Source organism: Nipponia nippon, unplaced genomic scaffold (genome assembly GCF_047370975.1).
Source record: "Nipponia nippon isolate SJK-2023a ecotype South Korea unplaced genomic scaffold, ASM4737097v1 scaffold_1, whole genome shotgun sequence".
NCBI classification, from domain to species: Eukaryota; Metazoa; Chordata; class Aves; order Pelecaniformes; family Threskiornithidae; genus Nipponia; species Nipponia nippon.
The window spans coordinates 131,323,328-131,345,786 of record NW_028262290.1 but is presented as its reverse complement, the minus strand read 5'-3'; the positions used below and the strand labels follow the sequence as shown (position 1 = coordinate 131,345,786).

The following is a 22,459-nucleotide window of genomic DNA, read 5'->3' as shown; positions in this document are numbered from 1 at the left end:
GACTGAAAAAACAGAGTGAGAAGAAGAAAATTACTTTTTTTAAAAAAAGAAAGCAGCTAGGCCTTGCTACTTTGAAAAATCCTGTGGCCATGAAAGTAACTAAGAAGGAGTGGGAGTTGCACCAAAGAAGCCAAGAAAATAGGTGTTTCTCTCCTGATACAAAACCACCATCCTGCTTAATCAACAGTGCCTGGGCCCTGTTAATCAGATTAGCCAGAATGTGCTGTTCAAAACCAATCTGAGCCTGTAGGAGAAAAAGCACAGGCTGTTTCCGTCTCAAAACCTGTAATATCAAATTATTTCTAGGAAGAGAAGAAAAAAAAAATCCCAAACAAAAAGAAACAAAGACAATTCTCAAAACATGGTATAATAAAACACTGAACTTACCTAAAGTTTGTCTTTCATTCTCCATGTCATTGCTTAGGTTGTCTTCTGAGACATTATCACTGATATCACTTACGTATGAGTCATCATCTGATACCTGAGTGTGGGGTGGGGAAATAAGCAAGATACATCACGCATTAAAATAACCGCATATGCACACAGAAATTTTTACTTTCCACTGCAATTATTGTTCTAACAGATTTGAACTGTTCAAGCTGTGTTTCAGTATTACACGAAAGTACTAAGAAGACACAATTTGAGTTTGGGAGAGATCACCACCATTGAAAATTCAACTATTCTTTTAGTGTAAACATGCTTCATCTTCTTGGCCCCACAGCTAAGGCGGCTTTCCTCATATCCAAAGCCAAGGTTTTTATGTGGTTTGAGAGAAGTGACAAAATGAGCTATTAAGTTTCAATATGCATGACATCAGCCCCAAGGTACCTGCAGGTACCACAAGGACAGGTACGAATATATTTTTCTATGATACAATTTCTTAAGCACCTGTATAATGACTTAAGGCAGACAGTACAATATATGTAGTATCTGCATACTAGCTACCTAATTGCTATTTGCCTCAATGTGCATATAAGACTTCTCCATAATAATTATTATATTTTACTGCAAAGAGACAATGACAACAAATAAATACACGCAGCATATTAATTTCTAAATGTTTTGAAAATTTTCATTTTCTGGCAGTTATCTGATGTGCAGTTAGCACTCAGAAAGACTGCACGTCAAGCAGCAGATAAGAAACTACATCTGAATGATGTCAAACTTAATGCTCAGACCTCATTTTCTGAAGAGCTAGCAGATAGTAGGACTTCCTGTGCATCAAAAAATTCTGTGAGAGAGTCAGCTATAGACAGTCTGCTTTCATTGGAGACCTGGTGAACCAGACCTCTGCTTTCTTCTCTCGAATTTTCCTGTTTAAAAGAAATAAAAAGTTTTGAGAAGTACCACAAATAGTATTCATGCATGCAATTCCAGAGTCACGTAACTTAAAGGGCTGTAAAACACTGGGAGAAGATTGCACATGCTCCTCTCCAATTTAGTGAAAGGTAGCATATGTTTCAAAGAGGGATTTAAAACCAAAGTGAAACAGAACAAAGAGAAGAAGAAAAAAAAGAAGGAAAAAAAAAGCAATGCATATTCAGTAAATCAGTTATGGTGCTGCATGTACTTTTTCCTCAAAAAAAGTAAAAATAATGCTTTGATATGAGTGATTTATCCAGATATACACAAGTGTATCATCAAAAAGCTCCCAAAAGATCAAAACTCCCATCTCTTTATATTACACCCTAGAGTCACATTCCCTTCTGATTTTAGCAAATGAATTAGTCTTTTCCTCCCAAGTCTTGCTTAATGCAAAGCTTATTGTGCGGGGGCGTACAAAATTCAGAGGGGCAAAGTTGCTTTCTATATAATAGCAATGCTTTCCTAGCTCTCTCTCTTCACCAGATAATTTTCTATGCTGTGCTTTGGAAAGTTTTCCGTCATATCCACACCCGAGATAGCTCTGTGTTAACCAAAACCAACATATTATCAAAGCCACATAAATGGCATTGCTTTTGCTGCTGCAGCCACATTTGACTGCCACGGAGATCTCAGTAACTCCTCCCATGGAAGATCTACAGATCACTGGCATAAGCACAGTTCCAAAAGGTGGCCTAGCAAAGGTGGGGTGACCAGTGAGACTTGGTTCATTCTGTAGATGCAGTAAAAAAGTTGGAGAACATTGTGCACTATTGTTTTCCCTGATAACTTCACCAATGCTAAGAAAAAGGGCTAGCTGGCCCAAGGGAGTGTATTAGCTGCTCTCAAGCTTTTCTGCATGAAATGCTTTACTAACTTCTAACCATAACTGCCATATCATAATTTTGCAGGAATTATAGTATTTTACTTTCAGAACAACATAATGAACAATCTGACAAGTCTATAATCAAACTGACAGATTTTCTTTCAAAGCTTTTCTGCTGCTAGGTTTTACTATAGTATGGAATGTTATTCGGTACATGCTGATAATGGTGACATGGTAACAAACCAAACTGTTATCATACAAAAGACTTCTTTAAAAACAAAACAAAACAACCCCAAAAAACCCAACTTCTGATACAGCAACAAGAAAAGAGGAAACCTCAACATTGCCTCTTCTGTGGGAAGGCAGTTACACTAGCCTACAAGTAAAAAAAAAAAAAATATCTTATGTGAGCATTGCTACTGGGATTGTTTCCAATACTATTTTGAATCTGAGAAATAAAGTGAGTAGGAAAGGCTCATAAAAGAACAGCAGGTTTTTTTATCTACCACATGAGAGTTTCAGGTTGTCTTCTTTCATGTTCCCACTCTGGCATGATAAACTACAACATAAACTGCCCAACAGACAAACTAAGCTTTTACCTTATGCAAAGGCTTGAGATACTCATTTATACTGCTTCAATTTTCACAAGTCTATCATAGCACCTGATGTATCATGTAGAGCCAAATTTTGCGCAGTGGCCCTGTCTTCCTCACAGCAGCACTACTGTATTACAGTCCTCAGACAAATCTAAAGCGAAACTTCTCCAGTATAAGTGATTTCATCCGTAAGTTCCATCCCAAACCATGCCAGAGGGAATTTGTGAATGAAACCTCTAAAGGACCTTTTGAAAGCTATTTTTGATGTGTGTGTGTATATACAGTGCATAGAACAAGTTTCAGAAATAATCCATTGTCATTGCAAGGACCTCCACTAAAATACAAAAATAAAGAACTCCTGAAATTAAAAAAAACAATGCATTAACGCTTGTCTGGATAGCAGTTTAAGTGCTGTTCATATTCTCATGGGATTAAAAACAAAAGGCATTAGAATGATCAGCTACCTTAAAGAAAAAAAAGAAAAAAGAACAGCTAAATATGACCAAAACATAGCTCTACTAAAACAGAACTAAACCAGAAGTGAACAGACGGAATGACTAAACCGTCTTTAAAAATAAAAGGAAATAATAAGTTATATAAAACCCCCAGCATTATGTCCGCTCAAGTTCTAATGAAAGATTTATATTACAAGCACAGTAGAAGTTTCTGTATGAGTTAACATTTAGGAAAATCCATCAGAAATAACACAGTTCTTGCTTCCCTCACTAGCACCATTAACACCTAGATCCTGTGACCTATAAAACCACCATATTCACATGCATTATGCAGCAAGCCAAAAAACTGTCTGAACATCAGTACATCTCAAACTGGCTAACTGGGTATGTAGAAGACTCCCTGGCTTCACAAAAAGAAAATTAAATGGCTGAAAGGGTTCTTGTACATCTCATTTCTTTGATCCTTTCATGGAAATGTCTGATAGTTGTTCTAAACCTACACACTGGTAGCCAGCATTCTGGGCTAACAATATTTAGACAGGCAACAGAAAGAACTACAGACTTGAAAGTTAACAAGGGAGTAAGGGGGAGAGAAACAGTAGCATGAGGGTAACAAGGCAGCAGCTCTGTTCATGCTGAATGGGAAGCGGGAAGGAGGCGAGGGAGAACGTCAGGAACCAGTAGCAAAAAGAAACAGAAATGTGCTCAGGAAAACTGCTCACAAGGAAAGTCTTTGAAATCAAATATTACACAATGCATCATCAGAAATGACTCATAACCATGAAAGCGGACTCATTTTACTAACACAATACACCATAGGGAAGACATGAAGAACAGGACAAGAGGCAGCTATACAGCACTGTCTAGATGTAGGGGCTTGATGAACAGACATCACTGAAAGAGGAAAGCCATACCCACCTTCACCAAATCTGGACTTGATTTTGCATTAGATGCTGAATCAAGGATCATAGATTCGGCATGTATTCTGCGTAACCGGTCTTTAAGATCTGTGTTTTGTGCTATTGCCTGGAATATTTAACAAAAATATTGGGGATATAAAGTTCTCTCAACTACCTTGAACGTGACTTTATTGTGTAAAAAGGGGTGAAGAGTATTTAAAGTGCAGTATAAAACACCACCACCACATGGTTTTTTACTGGTTCAGCAAATCATTTATTATAAATACTTCAAATCTTCTTCCTTATCTCTCAAATTAAAATGATTTTTGTTCAGTGTGAGGGAAAAGACACATAAACGGAGAAAAAAAGCCAAAGATGGCAGGGACGTTTCCAGTTACCAGGTTTTACAAGCTGATTTAATAAGTTATAAATGAATTTTGTGCATCTTTTTACTTTTTGAGCACCCTTCCTTCACCCCTATCTCCAACCTAGCCCCTCTCAACATTAATTCTTACTCTTGCCACATCCAAAAACATTTGATTTTCCTGTCAGTCTGGTATACTGACAGTTCCCTTTGCCTTCCACTGACAGAGAAATAAGACTTAAATTCAGACAGCTACAGGTACAATTTGTGTCTTATCAGCTTATAATGGCAATGATCAGAATAAAAAGCCTCTACTGCAAACTCAAGTTTGTTACATGTTATTACTCATGCTGGGTGCATCTGACAGACAGATGTCAGTTAGAATAGACTTGTAGGAAGAGAATGCACCCCTGCCTGCAATGAAAATATCTCTGAAAAAAAAAGATTGCGTTACTAATTTTGGAACAATACTGAAGACTTACTGCACATTTTTGTGATCTGAATCAATACTAGGATGCGAAGAACGCTGCTGTTTACACATCCGCTTTGTCCCACAAGTGCTTCTGATTTTGACAGTAATTTTTGTTGGAAATAGTCTTGAGGGCAGGAAAGACAGTAAGCTCAGAGTGATGATGGAGGGGAGAAAGTAATTCCTGGCTTTACATACATGTGGTCTGAATTTGCCATACAGGCATATATCACTTGTGTGTCAAGTGTTCAAGTAGACAGCATTGTGTTATACCAACAACATCAAGTAAGTGCAAAAAAGAATTTACACAGCTTTTCTGTAATAGCATCTTCCAGTTTTCATTGTTTGCTACAAAGTGTTTTCTTCCTTCTATTATCTTCTTTCTCCCCCAAAAATAAAAATATTGTACTTTTCCCCATTCTGTATTTGCTTTTCTTAGACTGTGTGTAGGTCAAGGATACTATCTCAATGAGGGAGAAGCAGAGGCAGGAATGCTAATTTTGTGGTGCTTTATCCACTTTAAATCTGTTCACTTTTATTCCCCTGCCAGGCTGATGAGAGCAAAACAGACTTATGTTTGATAGCTTTCAACCTGTGAGTCTGATTTTTTGTTCCTCATGTACAGAAAACAAACTGAAATGAACAACAAACACTAAGTCAAAGTCATCAACACAGGACTCTCTTGCAAGGAAGTCTTAGAAATATGTCAAGTTTATCATATCTGTGCTACCATACGTCTTCAAAGGAAGCTTATGCCTTCCTCCTACAGGATCTCTGCTGCACGGGGTGAGAAAATTTCTGTTGGCATCATGGCTTTACAGAGCTGCAGGCTAAGAACAGCTCTCACAGGTGTTAACCTCTGCTGAAACTGCCAAGGTTCACAGACGACTTCTGGATGGGCTACAAAAGGCTTATTGAGTATCAGATAAGACATAAAAGCATGACTTTTAAAGACATTTAGAGGATGAAGACGGACAACAGAATTTCATCGCTCAGAAAAAAATTTCATGCTAAGCTGAGTGTTCACCGAGTTCAGAAATCTTAAAACGGATTTTTTTAATATAAAATGGTAGGCAAATAACACTGGAAAAATAAAAGTCACCTATTCAAATGTCAGAAGTGGAACATCTGAAAGCCAAAAACAAATAAGCGCAAGTGAGTGAGTGTAGTTATTATGCAACAGGTTTCAGCTTTCTCTAAATGCTATGAAGACATCACAGCCTCTAAAGGTCTAGGCAAAAAGGCATGTTATACACTTAAAAAACTATAACCATATGCAGCTTTTGTAAAGCAAAGGGAAGTTTTCATACTGAAATAATTGTAAGATGATCTATATCACATTTATCAATGCCAGAGAGTCTCCCCTGACTCTGATTAGGAATTTGCAACAAACACTGAAATTTTAAGACCGTGGTAAAGATGGCCCTCATTGCTCTGAAACCAGATCACCGTTTGGTTGACACATTCAAACATGACCAACCTGAAAGTTCTGGTCTCAACCAATTACACAAAAAGCACGCCAACCAAAACCCCCCACCTTTTTAAAGAGCACAATCTTTTGTCATTTAGAACTCTGCCCTAACAGCTTCATTGCTGCTTTTAGATGACTAACAGATAATTAAGGTTGGAAGTCAATATAAACAAGTTGTACTTGAATTTGCTTTGCAGTGTCTTGGTGCAGCATGATGAAGCTCTAGTGCATTAGAAGGGACAGCTGAGTGCTTTCAGCCACTCTCACCTTTATTTTATGCCAAGTCATACAGTGAATACTTGAGTGATGTTTAGGAAAGGAAAAGGAAACCCAGAACCTACCAGAACTGAGTGATTAAACAGCGTATGTTTTGAGAGAAAGTAGATTCATCGTCAAAGAGCAGTCCTCTGATTCTTAACATCAAATGATACAGATTATACTACATACCTAAATCAATCTATCAAACTTCAGTGATTTCACAATATCTTTAACATTTACGAAAGAGTCTTTGCAAAACACCACATATAATAACTTACTATGATTGAATACTGCAAATTCTAGCACAGAACAGACACTAAAGAAACAGACATTAACTACTATAAAATTTAAAAGTAGTATCTGATGGCAATGAAGCTAGCTGAACTTCAGCATGCCACTTACGGATGATAAGGCATTCTTCAAGCCAACTATTTGTGCAGATGGAGATGAGGATGCATCGTGCTCCAGCACCTGCTTCAGCTTTTCTCTCTCTGTAGATATGGTGCTGAAAGCTGACCTCAAGGTGAAGTAAACTAGAACCATTTTGTAAAAAGTGACAGTTAAAAACAGCTACCAATTTTATACATATCAGTTACGTAAAACTTCAATGAAACATCGTTTATGGTAACAGAAACAAGAATTTAGGTTGAAAGATCCAGGGTGGGTTACTAAAAACAAGTAATATTAATCAAGGTTATAGGGTAGATTTTTTTAGTAGGAGAAATGTTTATGGTGAATGCTACCATGTTGACTATATTAGCCACAGTCAAAATTACTCTGATTATTTGTGACAGATGGCAACAAAGCTAACTAACCACATCTGTTCTTCACTTGCTTTTGTTCCCCAATTAGCTTGAATCTTCAGATGGTCATGACTCTATTCCACATTCCTTTAAGAATTCCAGTGGGGGAGAAGAGAGGGAAGAAAAAAAAATGAAATAGAAAAAAAAATAATCAAAAAAGCCATAGCTATAGGGTTAGTAGTTTCCCCACAAGCAAGTCAACTGTGGTGTTGAGTTTTGTTATCTCCTTTTGGGATAAAGAAATTTCAGCTTGTTAGATGATTTAGTGACTCAAAAGGTCAGATCCTGAATGTTGTGCACATTACGCTGCTACTTCTACTCCTTCCTGAGCCAGTATCACCAGCCTGAAATGTTTGAATCAGACAACAGATCATGCAATTTTAAAATCACTAGATTTTTAAAGGGGAAATGCACTTTCCTTCCTTATTTTTTTTTTACTTTTAAGACATTTAATCTTTTCTTTAACCACAAGGAATAAAAATTTATTCGAGTAATATTTATGTTGGATTTCAACATTTGTCTAACTGGAGAATTAGAGGATTTCTAACGGCCTAATCAAGCCTTGTAATACAGTCATGAGAACTGTCAATGCAAAAATGTATCCATTTACAGGGAAATGGAGATATAAAATCTGAGCATGGATGCATGGAAAGGGCAAAGAACAAGAAATCTCCGATACCTCTCTCTTCTAATCATCCAGAGTTAACCTGAATCATCATCACTTCATTGAGTATTTGATGTAACCTGATTTACTCTTATAAGAAAATATTCTTAAGGTGTATTTCAACACTGCAAGCCATTACCAAAGCTAATTCTCATACTTTAACTTATTTGAAGAAATCTTTAACAGTATCACAGGGGGTGGGGAGGAAGAGGTATCCACTATGATCTATTTTATGTTAGCCTTTCATATGTGGATGACATGACCAGAATCTTCAGTGACCTTACATGTCATTTAATAAGTTGTACACTAACTTAAATTTTCAAGAATTATTACATACTAAAGTACTAATGTTACATTTTATTTAATTTGTATCAAAAGCTAAAGCAAAAATTGTTTTTGCTACCCTTTTTTGGAAGGAGTGTGGTATAAAGCAACTTTGGAAAAAAATTTTTTGTACTCTTAATGAAATTATACTGTATTAAATAGTACCAAGTCAATTGTCCCCTCAATGCATGGGTCAATCTAACCAAAGTTTCCAACATGGACACTTCAGGTAAGATGATCTTGAGTAGGCGATTTCTTTGCTCTGCTTAATAGCAACTTTTCCAACTGCGCCCTACCCCCACCCCCACTTCTTTTGTCTTTTTGGAAAACACATCAGTTTTGACTATAATTGACTTTATAAAGTTTACTACTTAGATACATTTCTTACGTAACAGAATCAAGATACATCAGCACTAGAGGGGAAAAACAAGCCAAGAATGCTCATTGATAACATTAACCATTATCTTGTGCAGAAGGGGACAAAGCCAGTACTCACAAAAGTCTTTCAGATATAAATGCTTAAGTGCCTTCCTCACAAAGATCACTTAAACAATAAAAATGTTTCTGGTGCGAGGGTGATGGAGCAAAGCACTGCTAATGAAAAATTATTTTGAGAAGAAACATTTCTACTCAAGCTGCCCCTCTGGCGGCTTTACATTATTTTACTCTTCTGTATTCACTAAAAATAGGTTACTACCATAGCAACCCTTGCATCGCCAACAAATGTTGACTCAGATACAGCGAAGCACCCCAAATATACAAACATACATGTGGTCATATACACATATATGCCTGCAAACACAAAAGAGTATAAATCTGCTGTTGTGTTTATAGCAGCTGATTCCGGATTTGTACCTTTTAGCAAAAAAAATACAATCTAGGTTTTTAGCACATAAAACAAAGGGATGTCCTTCATTAAATAAAAAATTTAAAAATGTGATGGTTAAACTACTTTTTTCAAATGACTCAAGATCTCAACATTTTCAATTCCTCAAGGGAATTAAGGGAAGGGAGGGCATTTTCTGCTTTTTCTAAACGTTAAACAGGAAGCATTATCAGAAGTCACATCATTATTTAAATTGTGATGATATAAAGCCACATACAAAAGACAATTTCATTTACCTTTATGTGCAATGTGAAATAAGTCCTCTTGCATTTTAGTAAATTCTGATGATGTTTCAGAGCCATCGGAGTAATTTTTTTCCTCTACAAAATCTATTGTAGATAAGTTAGGATTGGAAGCATGCAGTCTCATAGGGGCAGAAAATACTGAAGGCACCTATAAGGAGGATAGCCGTTTGTGATGTTTTTACAAACTGTAAAGAAAATTTTGTTTTCTTGTACCCACCTGGGTTACGTGTTGGAGACACCAAAAATGGAAAAACTACTGTCAATTACCAATAGGCTTGAATGGATGACACCTGGCAAATGAAACCATAGATATAACTTTGCCCAAGATATGATAATTGAAGATTTGGCAAAACTCCAAGAAACAAGCCCATTGAGAACTGTAGCATATGCTATACTATTTTTCCCCACTTAGAAGTATCTAATCACATGGTCTCTAGATGAAAATGTGTACAAAACTATCTGGAGGATTTGCAAAAATCTGTACTGATAGAAAAACCCAACACAACAAACCTCCCAAATTGGAGGCGGATCGAAAACATGGGTAAAAAAACCATGGCCAGTCTCCTGAAGGTAACAGCACAGATCCTATTGAAGAAGATATCAATGGCAACATATTTGTGTATTGTCTGATATATTACTGCTTAAAATGAGCTAGCACAGGACACTACTTCGAAAGGATTCATATTTCCTAAATTGGTTACACCAAGAAGTGATCAATAACTAAGATGTGGAGACAGATGGGCACTGAAAGGACTGAAGTTACCTGTAACATTCCTTTAGCCTCTTTCCCAACAACTCTGGATCGCCACCTCCTGTGTGTTCTCTTTTCCTTCTTTGGGCTTTCAAAAGGTCCAACCTTTTAACAACACACAGGACAAAAATAATAGATTGCCATAAAACCAGGAGAGCTAAGAAGAAATACCTTGATGGCTTAGGATTTGGGGTTGTTTTTTGGAATTGCAAGGGAAAACTTTTTTTGGTTTTGTTTTCTTAAACAACAAACCTGCATAGCATTTATAGCAGGCGCTGAATATGTCCTGTGAAGAACATCCATGCTCTGTAACAGCTGGTTCATTTCCAGTAAATATGTGTGACAGTTGGAGAGGTCTGTTTTGAACAAGAGAATATTTTCAGTTGCCCTAAAGTAACAGACACACTGAAAGTTTTTTTTCTTTGTAGGTTAGTCTTATTTTGACTATAGCTAGCATAAGTTATTCATTGACTAAAAGCACATTATTAGACAACGGGATAAAAAGCTTGTATCTTCAAGTTTAAATTCAAAATATTGAAATGCATCTATATGGTGTGTATAATGATCATGATATTTAATCCTAGTTTATTGCAGAAAAATGTGAATGATGTGATAATTGCTGCAGTCTGGGACTAGTCAGAGCTCCTCATGGTGAGCATAACAATGCCATAGGCATCAAGACTGAATTGTACATTTAGAGCTAGAGATGAGGCGTGCTGGCGAAGCACACTGGTGGGTAGAACTTCACCAAGTAAGTATCACACGGACACTGCCAACATGAGAAAGATCTTCATGCCCTTAGGAAAGCATGAAAGCAGAAGGTGACTTTGAAGTACAAAGATTTAGTGCTTTTTAAATTACTAGATTTTAGATGCTTCCCGTTTTTGAATTCTCAGCTTAAGAAAGTTCAAATCTTACTACTGAAGGTGATGTTCATATAGAAAAGAAAATGTACTGAAATATATAGGTTCCTTGAAGAGGTGCCCACAATTGATACCCCAACATCCAAAATCACTAGTCCTTTTGAAAACAAGTGAATAGCCAGTTAATCAACCACCGCCACCACCCCTTCCTCCCTCCAGCTTCAGAGAAAACTCTAACTGTAATGACTACTTACGGTGTAGTACTCTCGTTGTCAAGAAAAACTACGGGAAATATTAGGCTACTTTCAACTTCCTTCAAATATCATTACCTCTTGAGCATTTTTCCATGTCTTCAGAAGACTGTAGCCAAGATGAAATCCTGGACTCATTACTCGAAAAGGAAAATGACAAGTTACCTCCAGCTGACAATGAATTCTGTTTGGTCAAGCTGCCTGCCTGTTCCAAAGAACAAGTGAATAATTAACAAACAATATTTTAATGTTGCATGCACAAATTTTGACAACCAGTTATTGAGGTCCATGATCAGGGACAAGGACTGAAGGCATCAATAACATGGAGGAAAAAAAGTGTATGAACTAGACCAGGTGTACAGTCATTGAGTATAATGTCACGATATCTAACATAACTGCTGTCCATGAGCAGTGGAAATACTAAAGGAACCATAAAAATCTGCTGAAAATTAAATTTTGAGGAAGGGCAAAGCTCTGCAATTAAGTCAACTTAATACAGTTAAAGCACCATATCTGAACAAAGTTGGACATTCTGTTCCTTCTCCTTGCTCCCCAAAGAAGCCCCAAAAGTAACTTAAATGTAACATGCACATACTTGTTAAAGCTATTTTTTCAGTGAAGAAAGCAAGATCTACTAGATGTTATTTAAAAATTTTACTCAAGGTTGTATGACTTTAGCATGGATTTGGCTTGACAGGCCTTAATACATGTGTGACTATACACCTCACCTGGGTAAATACTACCCTTTTACAATGTCTCAGTAGCTATTTTCAAACTTATCTCATTTTCAGCAGTGCCCACTATCAGATGCTTCGGGAGATGCTGGAAATTCTGTGTAAGAGCTAACTGATTAGTAGAATTAAGTAGTTTCCAATGGGAAGAAATTTCTACCCAATACTACTACCAGTTGATTGTGGCCTATAATGCTGTTTTCTTCTCTAATGTAACTACAAATAATAGCCATTCAAACGCTTAATTATTTTAGACCTTACTAAACCTTTCATCTTTAGTAATATCTATGTCAGGAAGTTGCACGAATTACATGCTTTGTCAACACGTTGTTTAAAATAAGTTTTAAAATGTTTCATCTTAAAGTGCCATTTCATGACCACTTTACTGGTTATGAGAAAAGCTGACTAAATTGTTTGGCTCTTCTCTAAAGCATACACTTTACAAGCTTCCTTACCTCTTGCTCACCTTATATCAAACCTCAGGTAGTAGTAGGTTTAAATCTATTCATAGGAAACATCATCTACACCTCAGTCAGTTGCCATTTTCTTAATTGGTCTTTTTAAATTTACAATATAAGCTCCAACTTGAGTTGCAGAATAAAATAAAACGCACTATCCACATGATGTCATTCAGTACTATGTCAATTTATATAGTCAGTATGCAACAGTAGTAAGCATCAATTAGCACACTTATTTTTAAATTAATCTGCATAATTTAACTGTTTTATTCCTACATAGAGCTGTATAAGCTTTAGTCATCTATGTATGTATACCCAAATAATAATCCCAGCACCTGTAAAAGCACAAGTAAACTGAATTTAAAGATGAGCAACTGTATTGACGTTTTGTGAATAAATCCCACATTTATCTCTCCAGAAACCTATCTCATACAACCAACTTTTCCAGAATTCATATACATGAGGGGCACAAGCAGGATGGAAGAAGGAAGTAGGCATTACCAAAAAACAGGCAAGAGAGAGTTTGTATAGCTCCAGTTAGCAGAGTTTTGCTTTTGATCAGCATGGCTAAGCTTTAGAATCCAAGCATTCCACACAAACACATGTAAATACATAAGCCTACCTCCCAAAAACAACAACAAAAAAAACAGATGTGAAAACCGATCAGGTGATTCTAAAAGCAAACAAAATGCAATGCAAAGTTCACTCGATATATTTTTCTCAAAATAACCTAACTGCTGGATTGATATCAACTAACATCAAGCTAGGGCTGGTGTAAATTGGTAAACTTCCATTTAGCTTCAGCAGAGCTAAGGTGATTAACTGCAGCAGAGCTAAGGTGATTAACTGCAGCTTAAGAACTATCCCCTTCTATTTTTCACAAGAAAATAAGTAGGGCTTTTTGCAGTGCAAATCTGGATTAATAAATTAGAAGTGAATTAAAGTCTTTCATGCCAAAGAAGAAATGGTTAATATCCTAACAGTGAGCACAGATTTTAGATATGCTGGTCACATGGGTTCTTTTTTTTTTCTTGGGTTTTTTTTTTTTGTTGTTGTTGTTTTTGAGAGCACAGGCATAGAGATATCATGAGCTTTGCAATGTTCCACTTTTGCCCTCAATATTTTTCTCTCCCTCTATCGCTGCTGTCTTTGGGGAAAAAAACTAAATGGCCGCAAGAGGTTTGCCACTTCCTTGCAGACACAGCCTCAGAAGAGCAGGCTGTCAGATCCACAGAGGTGCTGGCACCACAGAAAGCATGCAGACAGCTCTGTGCAGAACAGCCCCATTACCGCAGGGTGAGTTACTCTTCTTTCAGCTGCCTTCTCACACAGATCCCCTCCCTCTCAGCCACTAGCAAAAAGCTGTTCAGGCACATAGAATCATAGAATTGTTTAGGTTGGCAAAGAACTTTAAGACCATCAAGTCCAACCATTAACCTAGCACTGCCAAGTCCACCACTAAACCATGTCCCTAAGCACCACATCCACACGTCTTTTAAATACCTCCAGGGATGGGGACTCAACCACTTCCCTGGGCAGCCTCTTCCAGTGCCTGATCACCCTTTCAGTGAACAAATTTTTCCCAATATCCAATCTAAACCTCTCCCTGTGCAACTTGAGGCTGTTTACTCTTGCCCTATTCCTTGTTACTTGGGAGAAGAGACCAACCCCCACCTCGCTACAACCTCCTTTCAGATAGTTGTAGAGAGCGATAAGGTCTCCCCGAGCCTCCTTTTCTCCAGGCTAAACAACCCCAGTTCCCTCAGCTGCTCCTCGTAAGACTTGTGCTCCAGACCCTTCACCAGCTTCATTGTTCTCCATGTTTGTGTTTTGTAAAATTCATGCTCAGTTACAGGACAGTCCACCCAAAGTGATGAACTGCAGGTATTGGGGAACAAGCCCACTCAGATCATACAGCGATATAGCCAGGGAAAAGAAAACGTTAGATAGGAGGATAACAAAGAGGCGATTGCTGCTTAGGGGACACTTCTGGAGTTGACAGAAACGGAGAGCCATTTCAGTTATAGTAAGTAACACAGTATTGCTAAAAAAAAAAAGACATTATTCTCAAAAGAGATCACTGGTTCTAGACTGGAGCAGAAGAGCTTCTTTGGGTGAACATCAGCCAGTCAATGTGCAGACTGCTGAAGGCACAGAGGTTCTGTTCAGGCACAGAACACAATAACTCTTCCATGACACTGCATCAAAGAGGTCAGTTATGGTGTCAGATTGAGCATGTGTCAGGTCATTTGTGAAACTAACAGTCACAGACTTTACCTAAAGAGAAGTACACTGCTGACTGGACCCATCCAGACACCCCATACCCACCTACAGCATGGTCCTTGGGTTGGTTTGAATAATTCTTCTACCTCAGTTAAAAATACAAATAGTGGCCATAGGTGATGGCTCTTGGATAATTCCTATGTAGTCCTCAGGTAAGCACAGTCAGATTCATTAATGTAAAAGGGGAGAGGTTTTATTAGCTAAAGGATAAATGAAAAATACTAAAGGAAAAAAAAAATCTAGCTGAGTGCTTTTCTGTGACCCAGACTAATATTCACTAGCACATATCAGACAAATACTGATATATGTCTCATAAATTATGAGGATTCTAACTCAATATCCAGTTTTAAAAATCATCATGAAAATATAATTTACTGCATTACAACGAGACAATATTATAAAATTGAACGGCATTATAGAGAAAACTGCTTCAGAGTAAATCAATAAATAATATCATTTTCCTCTTGACATTTTAGTTCATAACTTAAACCCCACCACAAACTTCCATTATGATCTTTACTTAATAAACAGAAATCAGACTAATTTAATCCCTGATGAAAGCTCATTATTTATAAATCATAACTATTACCTTTCTACCCGGAGTAGAATCACAGAAACCAGGGACAGAGTCCGTAGTAGTAGACACAGGAAAGAAAAGATTATTGACGTCATGAGGAAACATGGAGATTTCGTTCTGACGGTACATTCTGTGATGACGAAGTTTTGCTACCCATTCATCAAACAGCTCCTGAGATTTCACCTACACAAAATTTCAGGTTTTATAACATTCACATTCAAAATCACTAACAAAGAAACTAAGTATTTTGTGCTCATTAGACAGCTAGCCTGGCTGACCTTTATTGGCAAAATATCAGGGAAGTTTTTCTAATGATGCTCCTGCTAAAATGCATACTGTATGAGCTTAAGCATGACAGAAAATTAATCACAGGATAAAGTCAAGAAAAAGAGAAACTTCAATTAGTATAGTTATGACTTCCAACGCAGAACACAATACTTAGAAACTTCTAGATGGAAAAAAAACCCCAAACAATCTAAATAAGAAATGACAAATTAAGTATTTTTAGTTACCATTTTTAAGGTTTAGTCAAGGTTTAACTAACCACAAGTAGAAATTTGATTTTGGTAATGTATTTTAAAACAATTTATTCCACAAGGATAGATAAATCTACACATTTGACTCTGGAAAATACTTCCTATAGACAAGACAAAGAACAAGATACAACTACTGAAAATAAAAGCACTTGCATTAACAAGTGCATATCCTTTGCTGAAAGCAGCGCTGGGTGAAAAGAGTGCTGCTAAACATGAGGCATCTTTGAAGTTTCTATTTAGAACAGGGTTGCTGACTCCAGAACAGAACAATAAGGCCTCTCAAGTTATAAAGTGTAAACTAGTCTGCTGACACTAAAAAGTAAGTTATTAGTGTAACTAACAGACCTCCTACTATTAAAAAAAAAAGAATAAGGTCTCCACCGTACACAGCTAATGTTGTTATTTTGGGAGCAAGGTTATAACAATCTTGAAGACCTACCTTCAGGTGGTATATTTGCTCTTCTGTATCCAAATCTATACATTTTGTTGATTTCTTTACAGACATGACAGAAAGTCCAACATCAATACAGCCATGAACCTTCCCTCTCTCTAACTGCAAAAAAGTAAAAAGAATACAATCACTCCATAATAAAACAAAAGGATAGATATTACCTGCTGAAGCCATCATTCTCCCCATTTCAACCTACTATTTAGAACTGCTGAAACTCCATTTCCCGTTGCCAACAATATGGAATTATTGTTACTTTGGATAAAATAGTGTTGTTACCTTATAATAGCCTTAAAGGGTTTTAGATCACTTACATCAGCTTGGCATTTAGAATACTTCAAAATCCCTCTGTCCAAAAAGAAGTATCTCTGTAACCAGAAATGCAGAGAATTAAAAACAAAAAACCAAAACACCCCAAAAAAAACCAAACAAAAAACCAAACCCCCCCATTTATTTGGAAAACACTTTCTCTGCTCTTAAGTAACATTTTTGCCACAAAACCACACCAAGCAAGTCCCACTCGCACGGCATCAGACTTTGAGACACACATTCCTTTCCTACCTTGTGCCAGCCCTTCAAAGGCCATTTCCTCTTTTTCAGCAAGCACCCCTCCTGCTTCTGTGGCTCCTGGGTACAATTCATTGCTCCCCGGAGTCCTTCTACAATTTCCCAGCTGTCCTGCTTAAACAGAAAATCCAAATGTAGATCTTATTTCTTCCAAAGAACAGAATCGTTAAGAAAGATTCAAGAGGAAGAAGGCTATAAACAAAAAAACCTAAATGATGTTGAAATATAACCTTAGATCCGTCTTTACACTGTTATGTATCTTCCAAGCGACAAGATTCTTTTTTATTTTGATAGAAACAATACAAACTAAACAAAAGACTATTTTTATGACACCATCCTTCATTGAATGTATGTGCTTACCAGAGCTTTATGTGTGTATTTTTCTGTACGTACGTACACAGTGTATAGCCACAGCCTAGTCACAATTTAGCATAAAAAACCTTCTGCCATCATAGGCAGAAATAACCTATGCTAAAAAGATGTTTTGTAGGTTATGAAGCAGAAATAAAAGACACTAAAAATTAAGACCTTTTCTATAAAACTCTTTTGCCTGTATTCAGTAACTCAGAGTTTTGTGTTTGGTGTGAATTGCAGCCTCCCTAGAGTAAAAACAGTAAAATAAATAAAAACGAATGAAAAAGCCAGGGAAGTAACTCAAGTACTATGAGCAACATGACATAAAAGGAGAGTACAAGAAAAATAAAAACCACCCTTCAGCAGATACACCTCTAATTAAAAGAGTATCTCTCTTTTTTGCCATCAGGACCTCTTAAATGAAAGACCCTACAGCAACATAACAGAGAAGAGAATAAACCTCATAGTATTTTTACAGTTCTTATTTATGGAATGACTGCTAATGACAATGTAATACGAGTTTCAAGATTTCTGATCAGAGATCTCATGAATTATTTATTGCCAGCTAGCGTAGGATTTGACAGATCTAGAATTATGAACAACTGACAGGAAATGGAATGTGCTAGTACCATCCCCATGTATTTGAAAAAGACAAAGAATACTTTGACATATAGAATTAAATGACAAAAAAGGACTAGTATGAAACACTTTAGGGAAAACTTATACCAGGTAGGTGAGTATTTGTCGTCCTCCCTGTCAGGCACATAGGGAAGTATTCCCAAAAAGAACTTGACTGACTCAAAAAAAACTTTAAAACACAAATGAAACAAAAATCAGGAAGACTGCTAGTTGTGCTCATTTATCCATCTCCAGAATCCTTAAAATTCACCCCTAGAAATGTAAAAAAAAAAATTAGATCAGGTAACATGCTCATTACTTGAGTAACAAGGCATAATGGCAAACCATCTTCGAAAAGACATTCGTTAAACAGCTTAAGGAATGTGATCTCTTATTCCACCACGTTACTGGTTACATCACGTAAAGATATTTCATTATCTTCCTTGCACTGCACTTTATGGAACAAACTGGAAAGCTGCTCTGCTTCCCTGGCTTGAGTTCACTCTGCCAGCACTCACCCCACAACAGGCTGCAAGCCATAGAAATGTGGGGCTGAGCAGCTCCCATCATTCAACACCCTACAGACCACCCAGTGATGTTCTGCTACCTGAAGGTAAGCCAAAACTGCAGTTATCCTAACCGAAAATTGTTATCATGGCACACATTTTGTGGCCCTACGGGTTTGGGTTTTATCCTTGTCAGTTTTGTAACAAATAGCTTCTTTACTCCCTCCAGTTTGAGAGAGACTTCGAGAGCTATTTAGATACCATTATTTCTAACCAACGATCATGAAATCATATTTTTCCTATTGAAAACCAGAAGTTACGCTCCATATTCTTTATTCTTTATTTTTACTACTTTGGGACTCAAAATTCTCAATAATCATGAACCCTTTCCTGCTTTGGGGCAAATTACTATGATATCATCAGATGAGGGAATGGAGAAGTTACTCATGGATATCGTGAGTTAGCGGGCTGAAGGGAGAGCGGAAGGGAAGGCCTCCTGGGCTGCCTCCCACACAGCAGCCTAACACCAGCCGCAGCAGCGCACGCTCTGCTGCTAGAGACCAACAGCACTGGTCTTTCGCAGGGTGAAGCTGGCAGAGAATGAAGCAGAGCGCCAGCCTGTGCCCGTGCAAGGACAGTTAGCTGGAGCTTGGCTACCTGCAGTTTGGCAGCTCTTCAAGTGCAAAGGCGGATCTAAGCCTCCACAATTAAGGACTTCCCCCCCCCCCCTTTTTTTTGACAGAACATTCCAGTCTACAACCTTGAAAGCCAAAGATAAATGATGCTCCACCACCTCTTTTGCTATAAATGTAAATATTAGACCACTAAATGCGTTCTGCATTCGTCTTGGATTTCTTTTTCCTGTTAAAGATTATTTATTATCCCTTTTATAATCACAAGGATTGGGACTGTTATGATGACAGAGAGCAGCCTCTTTAAATATCATCAAATATAGTGTAATGCTACAATTTACATTAACTAAGTAACAGCTGAACTTACTGCTGCTTAAATGTCCACCTGTGGATAAAATCTCCTCTCCTCAGAAAATATGATCTACTAAATAAGCCAATATAAAAAATAATCTTGACACTAGCTGATTTCAAATTGGGGACTTGGAAAAAGGTAAACAGCTAAAAAACTGAGCAACTTGATGGAACTAGTGAAAGATAATTCTAATTAAGAACTACCAGGAGAATCTGCAAGATTAAAAACGTAAACACAGCATTTTTCTTGTTTCTTTCGTCTCGAAATGAGCCAGAAGAGCTTAAAAGCTGTTTTGCCTGATTACTAAGCAACCTATTTCCCTTGCCTTAGTCAAAATACACTAAACTGCAGTACTCAAACAGATAACTTTTCCACTGAGAATTAACATGATAGCAGTCAAGACTAGTGAACAGCAGATCCTTTTCAATATTCCAGTGTTCTACCTAAGAAAGTAATTTTCTTGAACTTTGGATCAAGTTCTCACAGACTTTGGTTAAGCTTAAACATAGTATATGGTTGATAGAGTGGTCTGCTTGCAGGGGACAAGCAGAAATTTGAGCACAATCAATAAAAACACAAGAATCCAGATTCACCTTTCTACAAGCTTAGAAAGAAAGGGACTCCTGAAGCGAGACAGACCCATGCTACACTGGGCATATGAGGTGAAGAGAAGGAAGCAGCTGAGAAATAGCTCAGCTAATTGCACCCATCTGGAATATACACAGTGTCAAATAGTTTTGGTAAAACGTTTAAATACATCCTGGCCTGCATTACAACTCTAACTTTGCCTGGGCCTCCCCTGCAGTCCAGGCACAAGGTGCCTCCCACGCTCCTGCAGGAGAGCCACATTTCTCTACTGTTGTTCTGGTCAGTGAGGTGGCCAACAAAATGCCTCCACAATTAAAAAGCATGAAAATGGGGAGAAAAGCTGAAGTGGGAGCACTTCTTCTCATCGAGCAGGCCTGCCAAATTTCAGGTGAAGGCAAGTCTCTTTCTCACATTTCTGCCCTGAGAACCTCACACTTCATTTGCAAGCTTTACATAAAGGTAGCTTTAGCTGAATTAGAAATGGATCCATTTAAAAGCACAAGACTATTTAATCAACTAAGTTACCCAAGGAAAGGCAAGGAATAGCTCAGAGAATTAACAATTTGGGGAACTGCTGGATATACGCAGTACAACACTGCAGTAACAGCATCTGGTCCTCTTCCACATATATCTGGCCAGAAGAGTCCAATCTTTCCCACCTGAACCCCCAAACTCCCACATTTTTCAAAACACTGTTGCTGTGACTCGTTTTGGATCTGTTTGCTCTTGACCCAAAACCCACAGGATCTTGATCCGCATTTTGTTTTGCAAGAGATCTGACATCTCATTTAATGAGGAAAAAGCATCAGTTGGCTATTGCTGGGAGCAGCTGCAGAAGCAAAAGAAAACTGCTTACTCTCTAAAATGAAGGCAAATGAATCAGGCTGGTTGGTTATCATCTGTTCTCATCTGCCTGAAATAGCAGAGGAGCAAATTGGAGATACAGGATTTCCTGAAAGCTACTGGAAGCATTCAGATTATGCTCCATTTTGCTGATTCTTATCCCACGACAGGGAACTGAAAGGGACACCCCAAACCACAGCGCTAAATTAAAAAAACAAAAAAAAACCAAAAAACAACACAACTACCACACCCCCCAAACCCGCCCCCCCCCCCCCCCCCAACTCCCAGCTGAATGGCATTAACAGTTCTAGCATAAGCCTGATGTCCAGATTGGTCGTGTCTTAAGGTTATGACACTACAAAAGATTTTGTATCATTATGGACCAATATCTGCACAAAATGATCAACACTGCATTTGCTGCCTGGGCGGAAATTTCACTTGAGGCTGAGGGGGGAACACACTCTTTAGTTTTCTCATGTGCTCATTTCAGATCAGCACTGGAAAATCACCCTGTAGTTGCTGCTTGGTTTATACCTGCTCTGTGGCTGAGGAAAAAAAACATACACTTTGGTCTTCAGAGATAAGTCTGTCATTAGGTAACTGTAGTAATTTTCTTTGTTTAATAAAATAAAAGCCTCCTCATTTTCTGCAATATTCTGTACCATACAGCTCCTCAAGGCAAATTCTTTCAGGAGAAAGAATGAAGTAATGAGTTTGAATGGCTCTCAGACCGATGCTTGCAGTTGCAGCTCCCTGAACGAAACAGATGACAGTGCCAGACTTTCTTCCAGCGTAAAATGCAGTCAGTTGTACCGAATATTTTAAAGTGCCAAAAATAGAAACCTGCTTTGTGGAGGATAAGGGTTGGCATCAGCTGCAACTAAAGCATTTGTTACGGTTCATAAAATTGGCAGAAATGATTTAATTTTCTTTTTTAGAGCATGGCGTTTTTTTAAGCAGCTCTCCTGACATAAAGCTTTTCCCTGCTGAATCTATTTTAAAAGTTAGTTAACGTGTTAGACTTAAAAATAACTACCACAATATACCGTCTTTTGATCACAGGTCAATTTAAATTCAAAGATGATCAGCATCAGTTTTCCTTCCTCACAAAACAGAGTTTGAGTTGTGGCTCTGTGGATCCCTTTCCATGACTGAAGGAGAGGGGCAAAGAGGAGCAGAGAGATGGGAAGTGGCAGTAGCCTCCAACCTGCTATGGGGCTTCAAGGTGAAGGTGAACTTAGTGGAACAGGATTAACTGTTAACCTCTTCAGTTCACACTGCAAACGTGTTGCATCTGGCAGAAAAGGGGCACCAAGTGTAGCAAAAGAAGGAGTAGGTCCCTCCAAGTCCTGCAGCTCTGCTTAAGTCAACTCCTTTCTAGCACGGTGGCCCATCTTCTGCATCACAGGACTCATCCTCCATACCAGCAACACACCGACACATAACTAAATTTTAGCAGGCACAGCAGCCTCACACTAC

The 22,459-nt window shown here is 37.8% G+C and overlaps 1 protein-coding gene across 4 annotated transcripts in view; it reads right to left on the bottom strand.

Moving 5' to 3' along the window:
- OSBPL3 (oxysterol binding protein like 3) overlaps nucleotides 1–22,459 on the bottom strand; it is a 127,751-nt gene that overhangs the window by 23,246 nt on the left and 82,046 nt on the right. For all 4 annotated transcript variants that reach the window (XM_087772979.1, XM_087772988.1, XM_087772996.1 and 1 more), the window contains 12 exons: nucleotides 17,082–17,198; nucleotides 16,835–16,888; nucleotides 16,512–16,625; nucleotides 15,549–15,719; nucleotides 11,566–11,692; nucleotides 10,626–10,729; nucleotides 10,386–10,478; nucleotides 9,614–9,770; nucleotides 7,103–7,233; nucleotides 4,158–4,265; nucleotides 1,179–1,313; nucleotides 388–481 (listed from right to left, as the gene is read on the bottom strand). In XM_087772979.1, the coding sequence (XP_087629105.1) occupies nucleotides 388–481; nucleotides 1,179–1,313; nucleotides 4,158–4,265; nucleotides 7,103–7,233; nucleotides 9,614–9,770; nucleotides 10,386–10,478; nucleotides 10,626–10,729; nucleotides 11,566–11,692; nucleotides 15,549–15,719; nucleotides 16,512–16,625; nucleotides 16,835–16,888; nucleotides 17,082–17,198 (1,405 nt within the window). The remainder of the gene's footprint in view (nucleotides 1–387; nucleotides 482–1,178; nucleotides 1,314–4,157; nucleotides 4,266–7,102; nucleotides 7,234–9,613; nucleotides 9,771–10,385; nucleotides 10,479–10,625; nucleotides 10,730–11,565; nucleotides 11,693–15,548; nucleotides 15,720–16,511; nucleotides 16,626–16,834; nucleotides 16,889–17,081; nucleotides 17,199–22,459) is intronic.